Here is a 14,832-nt window from a genome sequence, read left to right as displayed (position 1 = left end):
AACAGTTAAAAGAATTGTCTAAACAGACTGTCTATACTTTTCATCTCCCATTTACTCTTTGCTTGTAATGTTTTTTGTCTCAAAGTCTGTTGTGTCTGTTATTAAATATACCTACACCAATCTCTCTTTTGTTTAGAGTCAGCACAATATATCTGTTTTTTTACATCCTTTCCACCTTTTCCTATTATGTTTTAGATGCTCTTGTAACAGAATTAGTTGGTGTGGTAGCCACCTTCCAAAATGGCTCTCGAACCCTACCTCTTAGTAATTAACACTCCCCCACATTGTGCTGGGGTTAGTCTATGTCACCAAGACTGGCAGAAGTGCTGGCATGTCACTTCCAAGATTAGGTCATCCTAATCCCCACAGCTCCCATCTTGGTTACCTTCTCTCCTTTATAGTTGCACCCACCCACCTCTCTCCTAGTATCCTAATCCCTGGCAACCACTTTTCTGTTCTCTACCTCTATTATAGGGAGGTCTTTGTCCTCATTTCTAGAATGCTCTATGAGTGAACTCATACAGTATATGTCCTTTTGAGGTGGTTTTCTTTTCTCACCCAGTCTAATGCCTTTGAGATCCATCCAAGTTGTTGTGTGTATTAATAGTCTGTTCCTTTTTCATTGCTGAATAGTATTCCAAAGTATGGATGTACCACAATTTGTTTAATCATTTATCTATTGAAGGGCATTTAGTTGTTTCCACTTTTTGGCTATTACAAATAAAGGGGTTATTCTTGAAAGATGTAATTTTCATTCCTCTGGGATAAATGCCCAGGAGTGCAATTGCTGGGTCATATAGTAATTGTGTTTTCAGTTGTTTGAGAAACCTCAAAATTATTTTCCAGAGTAACTACATTACTTACACTGCCCCAGCAATATATGAATGATCCAGTTTCTCTGTAGCCTCGTCAGAACTTGATGTTGTTATTATTTTAGTTGTTCTAATAGGTGGGTTGTGATATCTTGTTGTGGTCTTAAGTTGTGTTTCCATAATGTCTAGGGTTGTTGAAAATCTTTTCATGTGTTTATTTGCTATATATCTATGTTCTTTGGTGAATTGTCTCCATTTTTTGGTCCATTTTCTTTTCTTTCTTTTTTCTTTTTTTTGGCTGCACTGTGTGGCTTGTGGGATCTTAGTTCCCCAACCAGGGGTTGAACCTGGGCCCTTGGCAGTGGGCCCAGTGAAAGTGCCGAGTCCTAACCACTGGACCGCCAGGGAATTCCCTTTTGTCCATTTTCTAATGAATTGTTGTGTTTTTCTTTAACTGCTGTGTTTTGAGAGTTTTAGGGAGGAGCTCTTTGTCAGGTATGTGGTCTGCAAATATTTTCTCCCATTTGTGTAGCTTGTTTTTTCTTCCTCTTAACAAGATCCTTCACAGAGCAAAAGTTTTCAATCTCAATAAAGTCCAATTTATCAATTATTTTCTTTTATGGATCATGCTTTTGGTGTCATGCCTAAGAACTCTTCACCAAACCCTTGGTACCTAAGATTTTCTCCTATGTTTTTTCCTAAAATGTTATATTTATGGCTTATTTTTAGCTCTCTGTCCACATCATGAAAACTTTATTATAGCTATGTCTTCTTTTATTTATTTATTTATTTTTGCGGTACGTGGGCCTCTCACTGTTGTGGCCTCTCCCATTGTGGAGCACAGGCTCTGGACGTGCAGACTCAGCGGCCATGGCTCACGGGCCCAGCTGCTCCGCATGTGGGATCTTCCTGGACCAGGGCACGAACCCGTGTTCCCTGCATCGGCAGGCGGACTCTCAACCACTGCGCCACCAGGGCAGCCCCCCCCTTTTTTTTATTTGATAAGCAACTTTATTTATGAATCACCTGGGGAAATTTGTTAAAATGCAGAATTTAATTTAATATCTGAGGAGGGACTCACGATTTTGAATTTCTAACAAGCTCCCAAGGTGATGTCAGTGTTGCCGGTTTTTGGACCAAAACTCTGAATACCAAGGTGGGGAGAGGTGAGATAGAAATATAAAACAGAAGAAAGGAGAATGATGAGGTGAGGCAAAGAAAAAATATGGTTCGTTTGAGGTCATGACTAGGGATGCGCCACTTTACATGGACCATGGAAATCAGTAGACTTTCTTTAAAAACTATACCTATTCTGCTATACCTTGGTTAGTTTTTAGGCGGCAAAAAATTTCTGCTTCATTTACAGTCTTAGTAGTAATTTTTCAGAGGGAGCTTGAAGTTGCTACTGGTAGAAAAAAGAGTAGGAAAAGTCAGACATGTACAATGTTTTGAAAGACCCAATGTTACTCTTCCATTTGTGTTCTCAGGTAGCTTCCAGAATCCTAGCATTTCCCCAGCTTGGTTATCCAGCCTGGCACATACTTTCCTCCTCCTTAGCTAGATATAATCTCCTTGTATGTTTGATGGAAACTCAGTTGGCCTTAGGGAAAGCATTTAATTTGCTGAATTCCCATGAATTTTTAACAACAATCATGCATTTAATCCTATTGGGGCACTTGCATTTTAGAGGAAGGACTGCTTATTCAAGAACAATAAATCTTAAATAGTGCATCATATTTGGGTGAGTCTAACTTTCCTAATCCTCATAAATCACCTCATGGACCACTGTTCTTCTAGGAATGGGAGATGTAACACTTACTCTCCTGGTGCTCTTACATGCAGTCTTCTCAAAGGATTATAAAAAATCATTCTGAAGTTTTACTTTTTTATAACAAGAGTGCAAAGAAGTTAAGATCTTGTTGCCTCTCACTCTCAATATATATATTATGTATAGGTTCAATTCAACCTAGGTTTTAAGAAAAAAAGCCATGGCCATTTCTTTTTGAAAAATTTATATATTGTTACATTTTATTCCAAGTTTCCTATTTGAGTGATGTGAATGAGGTCTGCTGTCACCCCCTGCTTCTGATGATATTAGTGACTTCCATACTGCACCTTTTATATTTTTCAATTTTTGTTGTACTTCTGCCACAGCTCCATAGTGAGAGGAGCAGATGATTTCTAACTATTGTGTGGCTACTTCTTCCCCTGGACTATTTGGATGTGCTCAGTTACAGCACTGTGTCAGATGTCTTCCAACTAAACGATGATTACATTGCTTTTTTCATCTATTCTGTAGATAATCTTAGTCACTGGCCTGCAGCAAAGCTGGAATGAAGTCTCAGAGGTATATTTCAACTTGCAAAACAATCGTGAAGGTTGGCCTTGCATTTTCATAAGGCAGTTTGTGTTTTCTTAAGGAGTTCTTATCCTGTGCCTAAATGGCTTTACTTGCCTTGTGAGAATCAGCTGACTTTTTTTTTTTTTTTTGGCAGTACGCAGGCCTCTCACTGTTGTGGCCTCTCCCGTTGCGGAGCACAGGCTCTGGATGCACAGGCTCAGCGGCCATGGCTCACGGGCCCAGCTGCTCCACGGCATGTGGCATCTTCCCAGACTGGGGCACGAACCCATGTCCCCTGCATCGGCAGGTGGACTCTCAACCACTGTGCCACCAGGGAAGCCCATCAGCTGACTCTTTATGTGTGTGTGACTTCATCGAACCTTTTAAGAAACTATTTCTTGTTATTTTCAACTTTGGCATTTCCAGGCAAAAATTTGCATAGATATTTGCATAGAAAATATGAGTCTGCTTCCAAGCCTTCTAGCAGGGACTTTGTATCAAAAGTGAAAAGGAAAGAAGATGAAGCTAAAATCCTTATACATGGCTACTTGGGTGTAACTAAGAAGCAATCTAGACGTCCTGGTTTGCTTGTAAGCACATCGTGGGTATATAGTGCCAATCTTAAATTTGAAGAAGTTTGAAATTAGCTATGTCTTCTTAAGCACCATGTCCTCTTAAACCATATCCACAGTATAGTTATGTTTTACATTTAAGTCTGTGACCCATTTTGAGTTAATTTTTGTATAAAGTATGAGGCTTAGGTTGAAATTCTTTTCTCCCCCGCCACGGACGTCTAATTACCCCAGTAGCATTTGTTGAAAACGTTCTTCTTCTTCCATTGAATTGCTTCTGCACTTGATTTTCTTCAGCTCTGAAAATCTGGGGAAATTCAGTTCTGCCCCTCAGAGGTTTTGAGTTTAGCATTCATCCCCATGCAGATTTGAAATCTGGCTGATGTCTCGATGGGGAGACTGGTCCTGAGTTTCTGGCACTGTGTATGACATAATTATACTCCATATGCAGTATATGCCACCAATTTTTATTTCAAATAATGATTTTTAATTACATGTGTTCATTATATCAATAGGGTGATTTTATTTTGCTCAAATAAGTGAAATAGAAAATAATATTTTGGATTGTGTACTTTTACTAAAACTTGGCCTAGTATAGATTATAGTAGCCTGTGATATATTAAGATACCCACATGGTTTTCAGACAATGTACAAACAGGCCACTCAGCACATTGTTTTATCATTTTTTGCCAAAAAAACACACAAAAAACCCTTGATACGGGTTCCAATTTTCCATTTCCAATTGTTTTCCAATTGAATTTTTAATTTCAGTTTTCATCTTTTTTATCGTATTTCTAGAAAATCTATTGGTTCTTTTTCAAGTCTGCTTATCACTGTTTTCATTTCGTGTTCCCTGTAGATGTTCCTTTTTTTTAAACTTTGCATATTTGAATCACTTCTTATTTATTTATTTATTTTTATACTTGCCTTGTGGACTTTATTTTTTTTAATTAATTTTTATTGAAGTAGAGTTGATTTACAATGTTGTGTTAGTTTCTTCTGTACAGCAAAGTGGATCAGTTATACATATACATATGTCCACTCTATTTTAGATTCTGTTCCCATATAGGCCATAACAGAGTATTGAGCAGAGTTCCCTGTGCTATACAGCAGGTCCTTATTAGTTATCTATTTTATATATAGTAGTGTGTATATGTCAATCCCAATCACCCAGTTCCCTTTCCCCCTTGGTAACCCTAAGTTTGTTTTCTATATCTGTGACTCTATTTCTGTTTTGTCAGTAAGTTCATTTGTACCATTTTCTTTTTAGTGAGTTACTTAATTTTTTAAAGTGTTTTTTTGTTTGTTTGTTTTTCATCTTTTTGGCCACGCCACACGGCTTGCGGCATTGAACCCGGGCCCTCGGCAGTGAAAGCACTGAGTCCTGACCACTGGACTGCCAGGGAATTCCCCATGTTCCCTGTAGATGTTCTTGACTTGGTAATTAACTGCTTTAAACATGAAAACGTATAGTTGTTTTAAAGTCAGTAACTGACCCCTCCGATATACGCACTGTGTGTATCTGTTTTGCTAGTTCCTGCCCGTATTGTCTTGCTTCTTTGTGTGTCTGGTTATCTTTGACTGTGTCCTGCTCAATGCCTGTGACACGTTATTTATGGAAGCTCCTTGAGGCCTAAGATGGATATGCCCTCATCCAGAGAGGTTTTCAGTTAGTCCTGCTGGGCACGAGAGGAGACTACAAAAGTCCTGATATTCATCTCATCCCAGGCTAAATACACAGCAACTCTTCACCCGGTTACTAAAGTCAGAGACACAAGACTCCTCTCTTTTCCTCACGCCCCTCTAAACACATTAGCAAATCATGTTAGTTCTGTCTCCAAAGTATCCCCAATCCAGTCACTTACCCCCATCTGTGCCTGGTGAAAGCTCTCATCCCCTCTTGCCTGGACCACGGCAGGAGCCCAGCTGGTCTCTCGGCTTCCACTCCTGCCTCTACTAATCCTTTCTCCACACACTGTCAGAGGGATGGCTTAAACATGTGAATTAAATCATGTCATTCCCCTGCTTAAATCTCCTCAATCAATTCCTATTGCATGTGAAATAAAATCTAAGTTTCTTATTGTGGTGTAAGGCCCTGAGTAATCTTTTCCCTCCTCTCCAACCACTCTTCCTCTCGCTGGCCTTGATCCAGCCACACTGATTTCCTTGCTCGTCCTTAAACAGGTCAAAGCCTTTCCCATTTAAATACCTCTACTCTTGCTTTCCTTTGGCCTGGAACATTCTTACTCCTGTTCCTCGTCTTTGATATCTTAGCTCAATGTTACCTTCTAGGAAAGGGCTTCCTGTCACCCACTCTGCGTTAGGACCCTCTGAACCAGAGCTGTGGTTCTCTACCGTAGCAGCCTGGCTCTGTCCCTTACTGCACATTCTGTGTGCTCCTTTGAGACTTTACTTACTTTTGGTTACATCTCCCCACAACTAGAATGTAAGCTCTGTGAGCCCAGAGATCTTGTCTGTCTTGTTCACTGCTGCGTCCCCAGCACCCAGAAACGTTCCTGGCACATGTAGTTACTGTGAATATTTCCCACATAAAAAAAATGAGGCTGCAGAGCCAGCCCTTGGGGTCAGTCTTTATGACCCCAAAACTTGTGCTCTTTCTCCTACATTCTGCTCCCAGGGCAGAGTCTGGAATCCGTGGGAAGGGAACTGGCTGAGGATCAGATCTGGCTTCTGCAGCGACTCTGGTAGTGCCATCGGACAAGTCCTTTCCTCCCCGCTGGCCTCCGTTTATCCACCAGTGCTAAGGTATGACGCTCTGAGCCACAGGGACCTTGCCAGTGAGAGGAACAGAAGCAGATCCCTCTCTGTCCAGCAGGTAGAGCCATTGGCTCTTTTGAACTTGGCTGCCGGGATCTCTCATTCAGAATGTTGAGATGTCTTCTCATCAAAACGCACACTCTACTATCACCTACCGCCACCACCAAACACCAGTGAGGTGTTCATTTTTTTGCTCACATTTTAAAATTTTTTAAATGTTCATTTATTTAGTTTTACTTGTTAAAGAAACTTTTTATTTCGGAATATATTTAGATTTACAGAAATGTTATGAAAATACTAGTTTCCATATACTCCACACCTATTGTTTCCCCTGTTATTAACATCATACACTTATATGGCACATTGGTCACATTTATGAACAAATATCGATACATTATTATTAACTAAAGTCCACACTTTATTCAGGTTTCCTTAATTTTTTATTTTATTTTTTTGGCCACGCCAGGGGTCTTAGTTTCCAGACCAGGGATCGAACCCATGCCCCCTGCAGTGGAAGAACAGAGTCCTAACCACTGGAGGGCCAGGGAATTCCTGGGTTCCTTTTGTTTTTAACCTATGTCTATTTTCTGTTTCAGGATCCTATCTAGAACACGTTACATTTCGTCATCATGTTTCCATAGGCTCCTCTTGGCTGTCCCAGCTTCTCAGACTTTCCTTGCTTTTGATGACCACCAGGGAGGTTTTAGGTTTTTTTTTTCAGTTGATGAACAGTTTTACTAGAAAATGAACAATTTTTCCCAGTGTTTGAGACATAATGGACATATAACACTGTATAAGTTTAAGGTATACGACATAATGATTCGATATGTGTATATATTTCAAAGTGATTGCCACAGTAAGTTTAGTTAACATACCAGGGGTGGTTTGTAGATAGGACTCCAACATGTGTCTTGAGCTTATGGTCACTTAAGGTTCAAAGCTGAAAGATACAATGCTTGGCCCTCTGGGGAACTTAGGCACAAAATTCTTGTGGTAGAAATTGGTAACTTCCTACTCAGGTTCTTATTAGGCTGACCTTCAGAAGTGGTCCTCTCGATAAAATGTTTCTAGTGTGCCTGCCGTGTGTTTGGCCCTGTGATCGGCACCAGTGGGGGGTGGAGCAGAGACAGGGTCCTTTTGGGGCTTCCAGTCCAGTTCTTTTGTTCAAGTTGGAGAATAGACGCACAGGAAGGCAGAAGGTAACACTGCACCTTCCTGTTTCACCCAACGATGTATCCAAGGTGGAAAAAAGGTGACAGGTCCCTGGAATGCCTTCCCATAGGACCTCTGAAGGGCATGGCCTCAGAACTGGAGGATTTGGAATGAGAGGAGGTTTAGGGAATTCTCAGTGTTGTGCTCTCAGCTCCTGGAATCCAGCCCCCGTATTTCAGTGGGCTGGGGTGGGGGAGACTGGGGCCTGGAGTTTCCTTCCCCACCTTGAGAAAGAAACTTGTAAGCCTTCGTGGTCACCATTGCTTTCTAATTCAGTTTAATAACTTAAGTCCTTTCTGTGCTCCTCAGCTTATAAGAGGCCCCATCACGTCCTAGCAGCATCTTTGGGAGGTCAGGGCCGTTTCTTTCAGCCCCATTTTACCTGTGAAGAAACTGAGGCTCACGTCCTACTCGGCAGATAGTGGAGGTGGAATTTGAATCCAGCTCTTTCTGGCTTCTAATTTTCATTTCTGCCCCCACCATATCCTGTGGTGTATGGCCCTCAAGCTTAGAGGAAGACAGTGTTTTGGGAAACTTTTCCTCTTGATCCACTAAGTTATATTCTGCTCAGAAGTTTGGGGTCTGCTCTAGTTTGTGGACTGGGAGGGGAGGAGGCCCCTGCTCCAGCCCAAGCCTGCCCTTCCTGGGGAATCTGGCAGAGGAGACAGGCCAGGGCTTGGAGGCAGAGGACGTGGGTGTATTGCCCACCTGTGGCTCTCACTAACTGTGGGAGTAAAAAAATCACTTTTTCCTTGTGATCCTCAGTTTCTCCATCAATGAAATGGTGCTTATACACCTGTCCAGAGGCTTTATTGCAGCGACTAAGTGATATAAAATTGTTTGTCAGCTGAAAGCCCCATTCAGGGATAAAAGAGGTGGTTATCATTTCCAGTGAGAGATCCAGGACCCTAAATCCAGGGAAGCTGCTTGCCTGTAGGGCCAGGCTGAAGAAAGAAACTCATGTTCTGAAACTCCAAACTCATGTCCAGGAAAATGCCAAGCTGAATCCCCTACCCATCCCCAGACACTTCTGCTCCCTCCCACACTGGAAGCACTGCAAGCCCGGAGCAGAGAGGAGACTCCAGTACCCTTTAGCATTGGATGTCAAAGCATCTTGAAGCCAAGACGTAGCATCTGTTTCAGCTCCAAACTCTCAGCTTCTAGAACAGGGTGGGCCACACACAGAACACTCAGGTGTTGAGTGAATGAATGAATGAGTGCATGAGTGAATGAAGAAATGCCAGGGCTGTCAGCAGGTCCAGAGTTTACCTCCTAACCTCCAGGCTCCTGTTGGGACCTCTCAACCTTCTCAGGTCACCACCCTTCCCTTTTCACAGAAGTGCATGACACCAGGTGTACCAAAAAGGCAAACTGGACTTTATTATAAAGTTGGCTACAAAGTCACCGCAGCACCACGAGGTGACCACCTGGGTAGTCCCAGGCAGTTGGGCAGCCGGGTGAGTCCCGCACCAAGTACACGCACTCGTGCAAGCACACGTGTGACGGCGGCAGGTCTGCCTTCCTCCATCGGAAAGGAACGTAGCGTCTCTTCGCGCCCCCCACCCCAGGCGCGGGGCGCAAAAGTCACAAGAAGGGCCGCCAGGGCGGCAGAGTCCATCGGAATTGAAATCCCGTTACTGGTGTGTAGAGAATTCTACGTGGGTGTCAAGAGCCCCTCAGGGCACAGGCTGGCCCAGGTGGGCACTGCCTTTCCCCCACCAAGGCCCAGGGGTGGCTTGGCCCCCAGGAGTGGAGAACTGGCCCAGGCCCATGGGGCAGCGCGGGGCGGGGGAAGTGAGACTCCCCCATTCTCCGCTTGAAATCCCATTCAAGGAAACTCACTACGAGTGAATACAGATTGAAATGGAAACTGGGATTGCTTGATGTCTCTAAATTTTAAAAAGAAGCTCCCCTCCCTTGCCCTCCCACCTCCCCCCCCCAAATCCTGCAGGGCCTGGGGAATCGGATCTATCCCCCTCTGGCCCCCAGAATCCCCCCAACAATCCCGGGGGGGTGGAGAGCGGCTCCATGTCTTGATGACAATATGCCATACTTGACGACGTTAAGTCACAGACTTATTCAAAACGTTGGTTCCCCTCCACTTCCATCTGCAGAGAGAGAGAGAGACAACAGTCAGTTAGGCCTATTAGGAAAGACAGGCTGAGGATGTGGTGCACTGTTGGCACATAGTATGGGCTTCCAGTACGCTGGTCCAATGACTGAATGATCACCAGAGGCTCAGAAGATACGGGAGTAGTTTGGATGAATGGAGTGAAATTATGTCTGTGGTTTTGGAAAGGATGGAGCCATAGCAGGGACACTCTGTCGGGGCCAGGGGCTGAGTCCCACTCTCTTTCCCAAACTCCTATAAGCTCTCACTCTGTATTCCCTTTGGGGGACAAAGAATACTGAGATAGAGCTCTAAACCTGCTTCCATCAGTTTGTTGTGCAACCTCAGGGGAGTTTCTTTAACTTCAGGATCTTGACTGTCTTCATCTGTAAAATGGGGTGGGATGGCTGATCTAGGTCCCTCGTAGAGTTAAGAAGCACAAACCGTTACCCAAGATTCTCTTGCATCTTATCCCACACCCCTAATCTCTGCCCCCCAGACCTACTTGTCCAGAACTTCCATATTGTTTTCATTAGTTCTTATCCTAACCGCTATCCTACACAGCAGGTGATCTTATCCTACTAGTGAAACTGAGGAACAGAGAGGGCAGTTTACTCATCTAACTCCACCCAGCACCTCATTGGCAGGAGAGGAACTTGAGTTCTTGAACATTTTGGCTCAACTCACCTTCATGGAAGCTGTCTTGAACTTGGCTCTGGAGTTGATGCAACTCATCAGTAAACCCATCGTAGGGGAATGCTGAGACACCTGTCTCAAAGGCGGTTTCGTATGTGGCCAGGTCCTCCAGGAAGCTGCTATCTTCTGGGGACAGGTTGTTGCGAGGTGATGGGGCCCCTCCTGGGACTGCTGCCTCAGGATCCTCTGAACTCCATTCCCCATTGGGGTCTGGGGTAGAGAGATCCATGAAGATGTCTTCCACGGGCGTCTCTTCCAGGAATATATCAGGGTCAGTCAGGAAATCCAGGTCCTGGCATTTCCAGGGTTTTAGGTCCAGGCTGAGCACAGGGGGGCCAGCTCCTGCCAGGGAAAGGTTAGGGTCCAGGGGCTCCAGCCCGCCAAGTGGCTCTAGCCCACCAGTGCCAGCCTCTGCTGAGAAGGGCCTGTCCATGCCCTGAGCCAACTGGCTGATCTGCTGGATGAGACGGTCTATCTCATTCTGCTCCTTCTCCGAATAGTGGAAGAAGCTCTGCTTGACTGGAGAGGCCTCAGGTGTAAGCAGGCCTTCGGGCACCAGGGGGACATCCACAGATAGGGGGCCCCGGAGCTGGGCTAGGGCCAGGAGTGTGCAGTCCCCATTACCAGGGCTGCTAGGACTTGGGGGCAACTTCTCATAGAGAAAACTGCATCCCTCCTGGGCGAAGTAAGTCTTGGTGGGATTAGGGCTCAGTTGCTCTGGGAAAGTTTGGCTGGGACTGTTCAGGTGTGCTTGGAATGCTGTGCTTGGAGAAGTCACCTGCTCATGGGCAGGGCTGTTCAGACGCTCTGGGAAGGTGGCAGTGCTGGGAAGCAGCTGATCTGGGAAAGTGGAGGTGCAAGGATCTTCATAGCTTCTGGCTGAGGTTTCAGTCAGTTGGCCTTGTAGTGGGCTAGTCAGTGGATCTGGGAAAGTTGCACTGCTGGGCGTCAATTGATCAGAGAAGGTCACAGTGCTCGGAGTCAGCTGTTCTTGGAGAGAGCTGGATGGAGTGGGCAAGTGGGTCTGGAAGGGCTCATGGAGGCTGAAGAGGAAAGCACAGCCTCCCGGCTGGTGGGGCGTGTAGGGTGGGGTGCACACAAGATCCTTGCTCAGGTCTGCTTGAAGAGAAGGCTCAGGGCCAGATGGGAATGTCAGGTAACTGAAGCCAAGCTCTTTGGGGGGTCGGGGAAGCTCTTCTGGTGTTGAGACAGCACCCAGCTCAGGAGCACTGGGGAAATTGGTGCTTCGGGGAGGCCCCATGGTGAAGAGTGGATTAGGGCCAGAGCATTGCTCCTGCGAGAGGATGCTCTCCGGGAATGAGGGCAGCATGGTCGGGGTGCCCAGGACATAGGCTGCCTGGGTTTCTTCAGAGTTTAACTGCTGGCGGAGGCTCCAGGCTTCCGTGTCACTGGAGAGGAGAGAAGAGGCAGCTGGTAAGGGTGTGGTGTCCATTCCCAGAGAAGTTCTCTGATTTGTATCTCCTCCATGTCCACCTCAGCTGCCTCCCAGGCCCCTGGCTTGCAGCTCACCTGATTGGGTAGTTATTGGCAGTAATGGGACCCTCCGGACCTTCTGAATATAAAAGGCAATAAATCCATGCCCAGCCTCCAGGCTTGGCCAGCAGTCTCACCACCATCTCTGCTTGAATATCTCCACTCTCAGCCACTGAGGAGAAAGAAGAGATGCAGAGTTAGGACGCCCATCAGACAGCACCACCTATTCTCCCCACTCTCTGACCTCTCCACTGAATTGGGGTATTCATGACATCCTCTTTTCTGACTACCTTAACCTGCACCATTCAACTCCCCACTTTGACCTCACCACTCAGAGTCCCCCAGTTCTGATTCTATTCTCACCTTGACTCCTTGCCCTAGTGTTCACCCTATAGCATCCAAAGCTGTTAGCCTCTGATATCTCCCCGACATCAGTCTTGATCACAGCCCTTCTTGGTCAGGTTTCCCATGCCCTTTCCCAACTCCCTGTCTTGTCCTCAGCCTCTCTGGACACTCACACAGGCGGTAGTGTTGAGCAGAAGCGTGGCCCAAGTCCTCAGGGTGCAGCAGTCCATACCATGATTTACAGAGCAGTTCACTGCGCTCAAAGCCCAGGTAGATTAGGACACTGGGAAGGTGGAAAGGATGAGGTCAGCTTTCTGTTTTCCCTGCTTGATACCCAGGCATCTCACTCCCTCCCAGGTCTTCTGCACCCTTAGATCCCATCCTCCCTGTCCCTGACTCCAGAATCTAGGGTCCCCTCACCTCTGACCTGCCTTTTCCCTGGGATCTGAACACTCTGGGCTTACCTCTCTGAGATGTCCAGCAGGGCCAGGTCCTTAGCGTGATGGCTCTGGAACATGGCCAAGAAAAGTGAGGCAGGGCCAGGACCAGGGCCAGGGCCAGGGCCAGGGCGGGGTCTTGTCTCCAGTGGAGCACAGAAAGCTGTGAACACAGGATTTCCTGCCCAGTAGGCCCCAGGTGGGTGAGCGTGGAATCGGCCTCGAATAAGCACCAGTTTGTTGCCTGCACTCTGGCGCCTGAGGGACTTGGAAGTGTTGAAGCGACAGCGGAAGAGGCGATCTAGGTGAGTGAAGAGAAAAACTGGTAAGAGAGTGAATGGCTGAGAGAGATGGCAAATGGGAAGGAGCAGGGCAGCAGGAGGCATATTGGATTGAGGAAAGGAGAAAGGAGTTCTCACCATTATCCAGAGCAGAGGGCAGGGTGAGTTGCTGGCGCACAGTTAGGTGGTCAGCTGGGTCAATGATGTCGTAGATACTGTCACCCTGGGCAACCAGGTCCACCTGGAGAAAGGTAAAGGAGAGATGACCATTAATGAAGGCAGCAAGAGCCAATCCTTGGCACATAGCATCTTGTAGGCTATAACTTCCTCCCCTGTAATTCCCAGATTCTCAAAAGTGGAAAACTCATTGTGTTCCCATCCGTGCTGCAGTCCAAGCTGAAAGGGTCCTCAGCACTCACCATGGAGTGGCCCAGATGCTCGCTCACACTCTCAGAGAGATATAGCAGCTTCCCCTCCGCCGTGAACACAAGCAGGAATCCAGGTAGTGCTGCCACTATGTCTTCAAGCTCTTGAGCTGAGAGAAGCCCTGTGGGGCCCGCCAGAGGAGTGCCTGCAGAGTGAGAAGACAGGGTGAGTCAGGAGTAAGACTGGGAAGCAAAGCAGAAGTGAGAAAGACATGGACCGGGTTTCAGAAAATTCTGAGGAATTTCTCATGGACCTGCTTCTGCACACACCTGTTGACCTGCTGCCCACAGCTCTTGCCCGGGGAACCTGTTGCTGGATCTCTCCAGCCAGCGAGCCCTTCGACTTCTAAGTCGGGGCTGGGGCTTTGGCGGGTCTGTGTTTCAGGACCACGGACAGCGCTCCAAAGCCGACCGAGCGTTCAGCACCGCGGGCAGTGCCTTGCAACCCGGTGGTGCTGTCAGCACCGCGGGCAGCGCTCCACCGGCTGCAGAAGAGCCCTTCCAGTATCGTGAACAGCATCTGTGCTTCCCCAGGCTTTGGCGGCTCCGTCCCTGTAACTTCCCGGGTTTCCCTTCGCTGGCTCCCCGGAGCGCCTCTACGCTGGTGGGGACTGGGGCCATTCCGTCCTGGCTCTCCCCCTCCCATAAGTCTGGCACCAGGGACACTATCCAGGCTCTCTAATCCTCATTCAGAACTAAGGTGAGGTTTGGACAGAACTCAGGAGGAAAAGTGGGAATTCCTGAGTTCTCCTAGTTCCTTCTCACCCCAGCTCGCCGACACGCTGCCCTAGACCTGCGGCAGTCCCAGGGGGTTCCCTCTGCTTCACTCTCCCCGGCGCGCGCCAGCTCGTGTCTCCGCCCCAGTTTGCTCACCTCCAGCGAAGAAGACGCCCTTGCGAGTGTAGATGCAGGCAAGACTCATAATGTGCAGGTAGGACAGCCGGACCTTGTCCGCTTCGGCCAGCGGCAGCAGCTCCTTGAGGTTCCGGATCTCAGCGTTGATCTGGTCGCGGCGCGCCTTGGAGGCGCCCTTGGTGGAGCGATACATGACTAGCGGCTGCGGAGCTCCAGCTCGGGCGCTCCGAACACCTGCGTTCCTGTCCCGACGCACCGGTGGCTTCCTCCTTGCTTCCCCGTCTCTCGCTCAGGCTCTTTCTCTCTCTGTCTCCTCTCCTGGGCTCCGCTCGGCTGCGCTGCCCCCCTTGCCTGCCTTGTTCCGCCTTATATAGCTCCTGTCAGGCGTGGGGGGCTCGCTTTAGAGAAAGGGGGGGCGGGAGGCTGGGCTAAGCAAGCTGCAGCGGGAGCTGCTGGCTGGGGTTGGGGGGGCGC

General features: G+C 47.3%; 1 protein-coding gene across 1 annotated transcript; it reads right to left on the bottom strand.

Annotated features, from left to right (window-relative positions):
• Positions 1-9,794: 9,794 nt before the first annotated feature.
• On the bottom strand, positions 9,795-14,551 carry NPAS4 (neuronal PAS domain protein 4; the record flags this gene model as incomplete). The annotated part of the gene is made up of 8 exons (XM_082660287.1): positions 9,795-9,823; positions 10,513-11,930; positions 12,052-12,187; positions 12,534-12,643; positions 12,825-13,098; positions 13,217-13,319; positions 13,498-13,649; positions 14,377-14,551. The coding sequence occupies 8 exons, from the start codon at positions 14,549-14,551 to the stop codon at positions 9,795-9,797; spliced, it is 2,397 nt and encodes a 798-aa protein (XP_082516413.1).
• Positions 14,552-14,832: the final 281 nt, after the last annotated feature.

This window comes from Grampus griseus (assembly GCF_964374135.1).
Source record: "Grampus griseus genome assembly, chromosome: 8".
Classification (NCBI taxonomy): Eukaryota; Metazoa; Chordata; class Mammalia; order Artiodactyla; family Delphinidae; genus Grampus; species Grampus griseus.
This window is presented reverse-complemented; position numbering and strand designations above follow the sequence as displayed.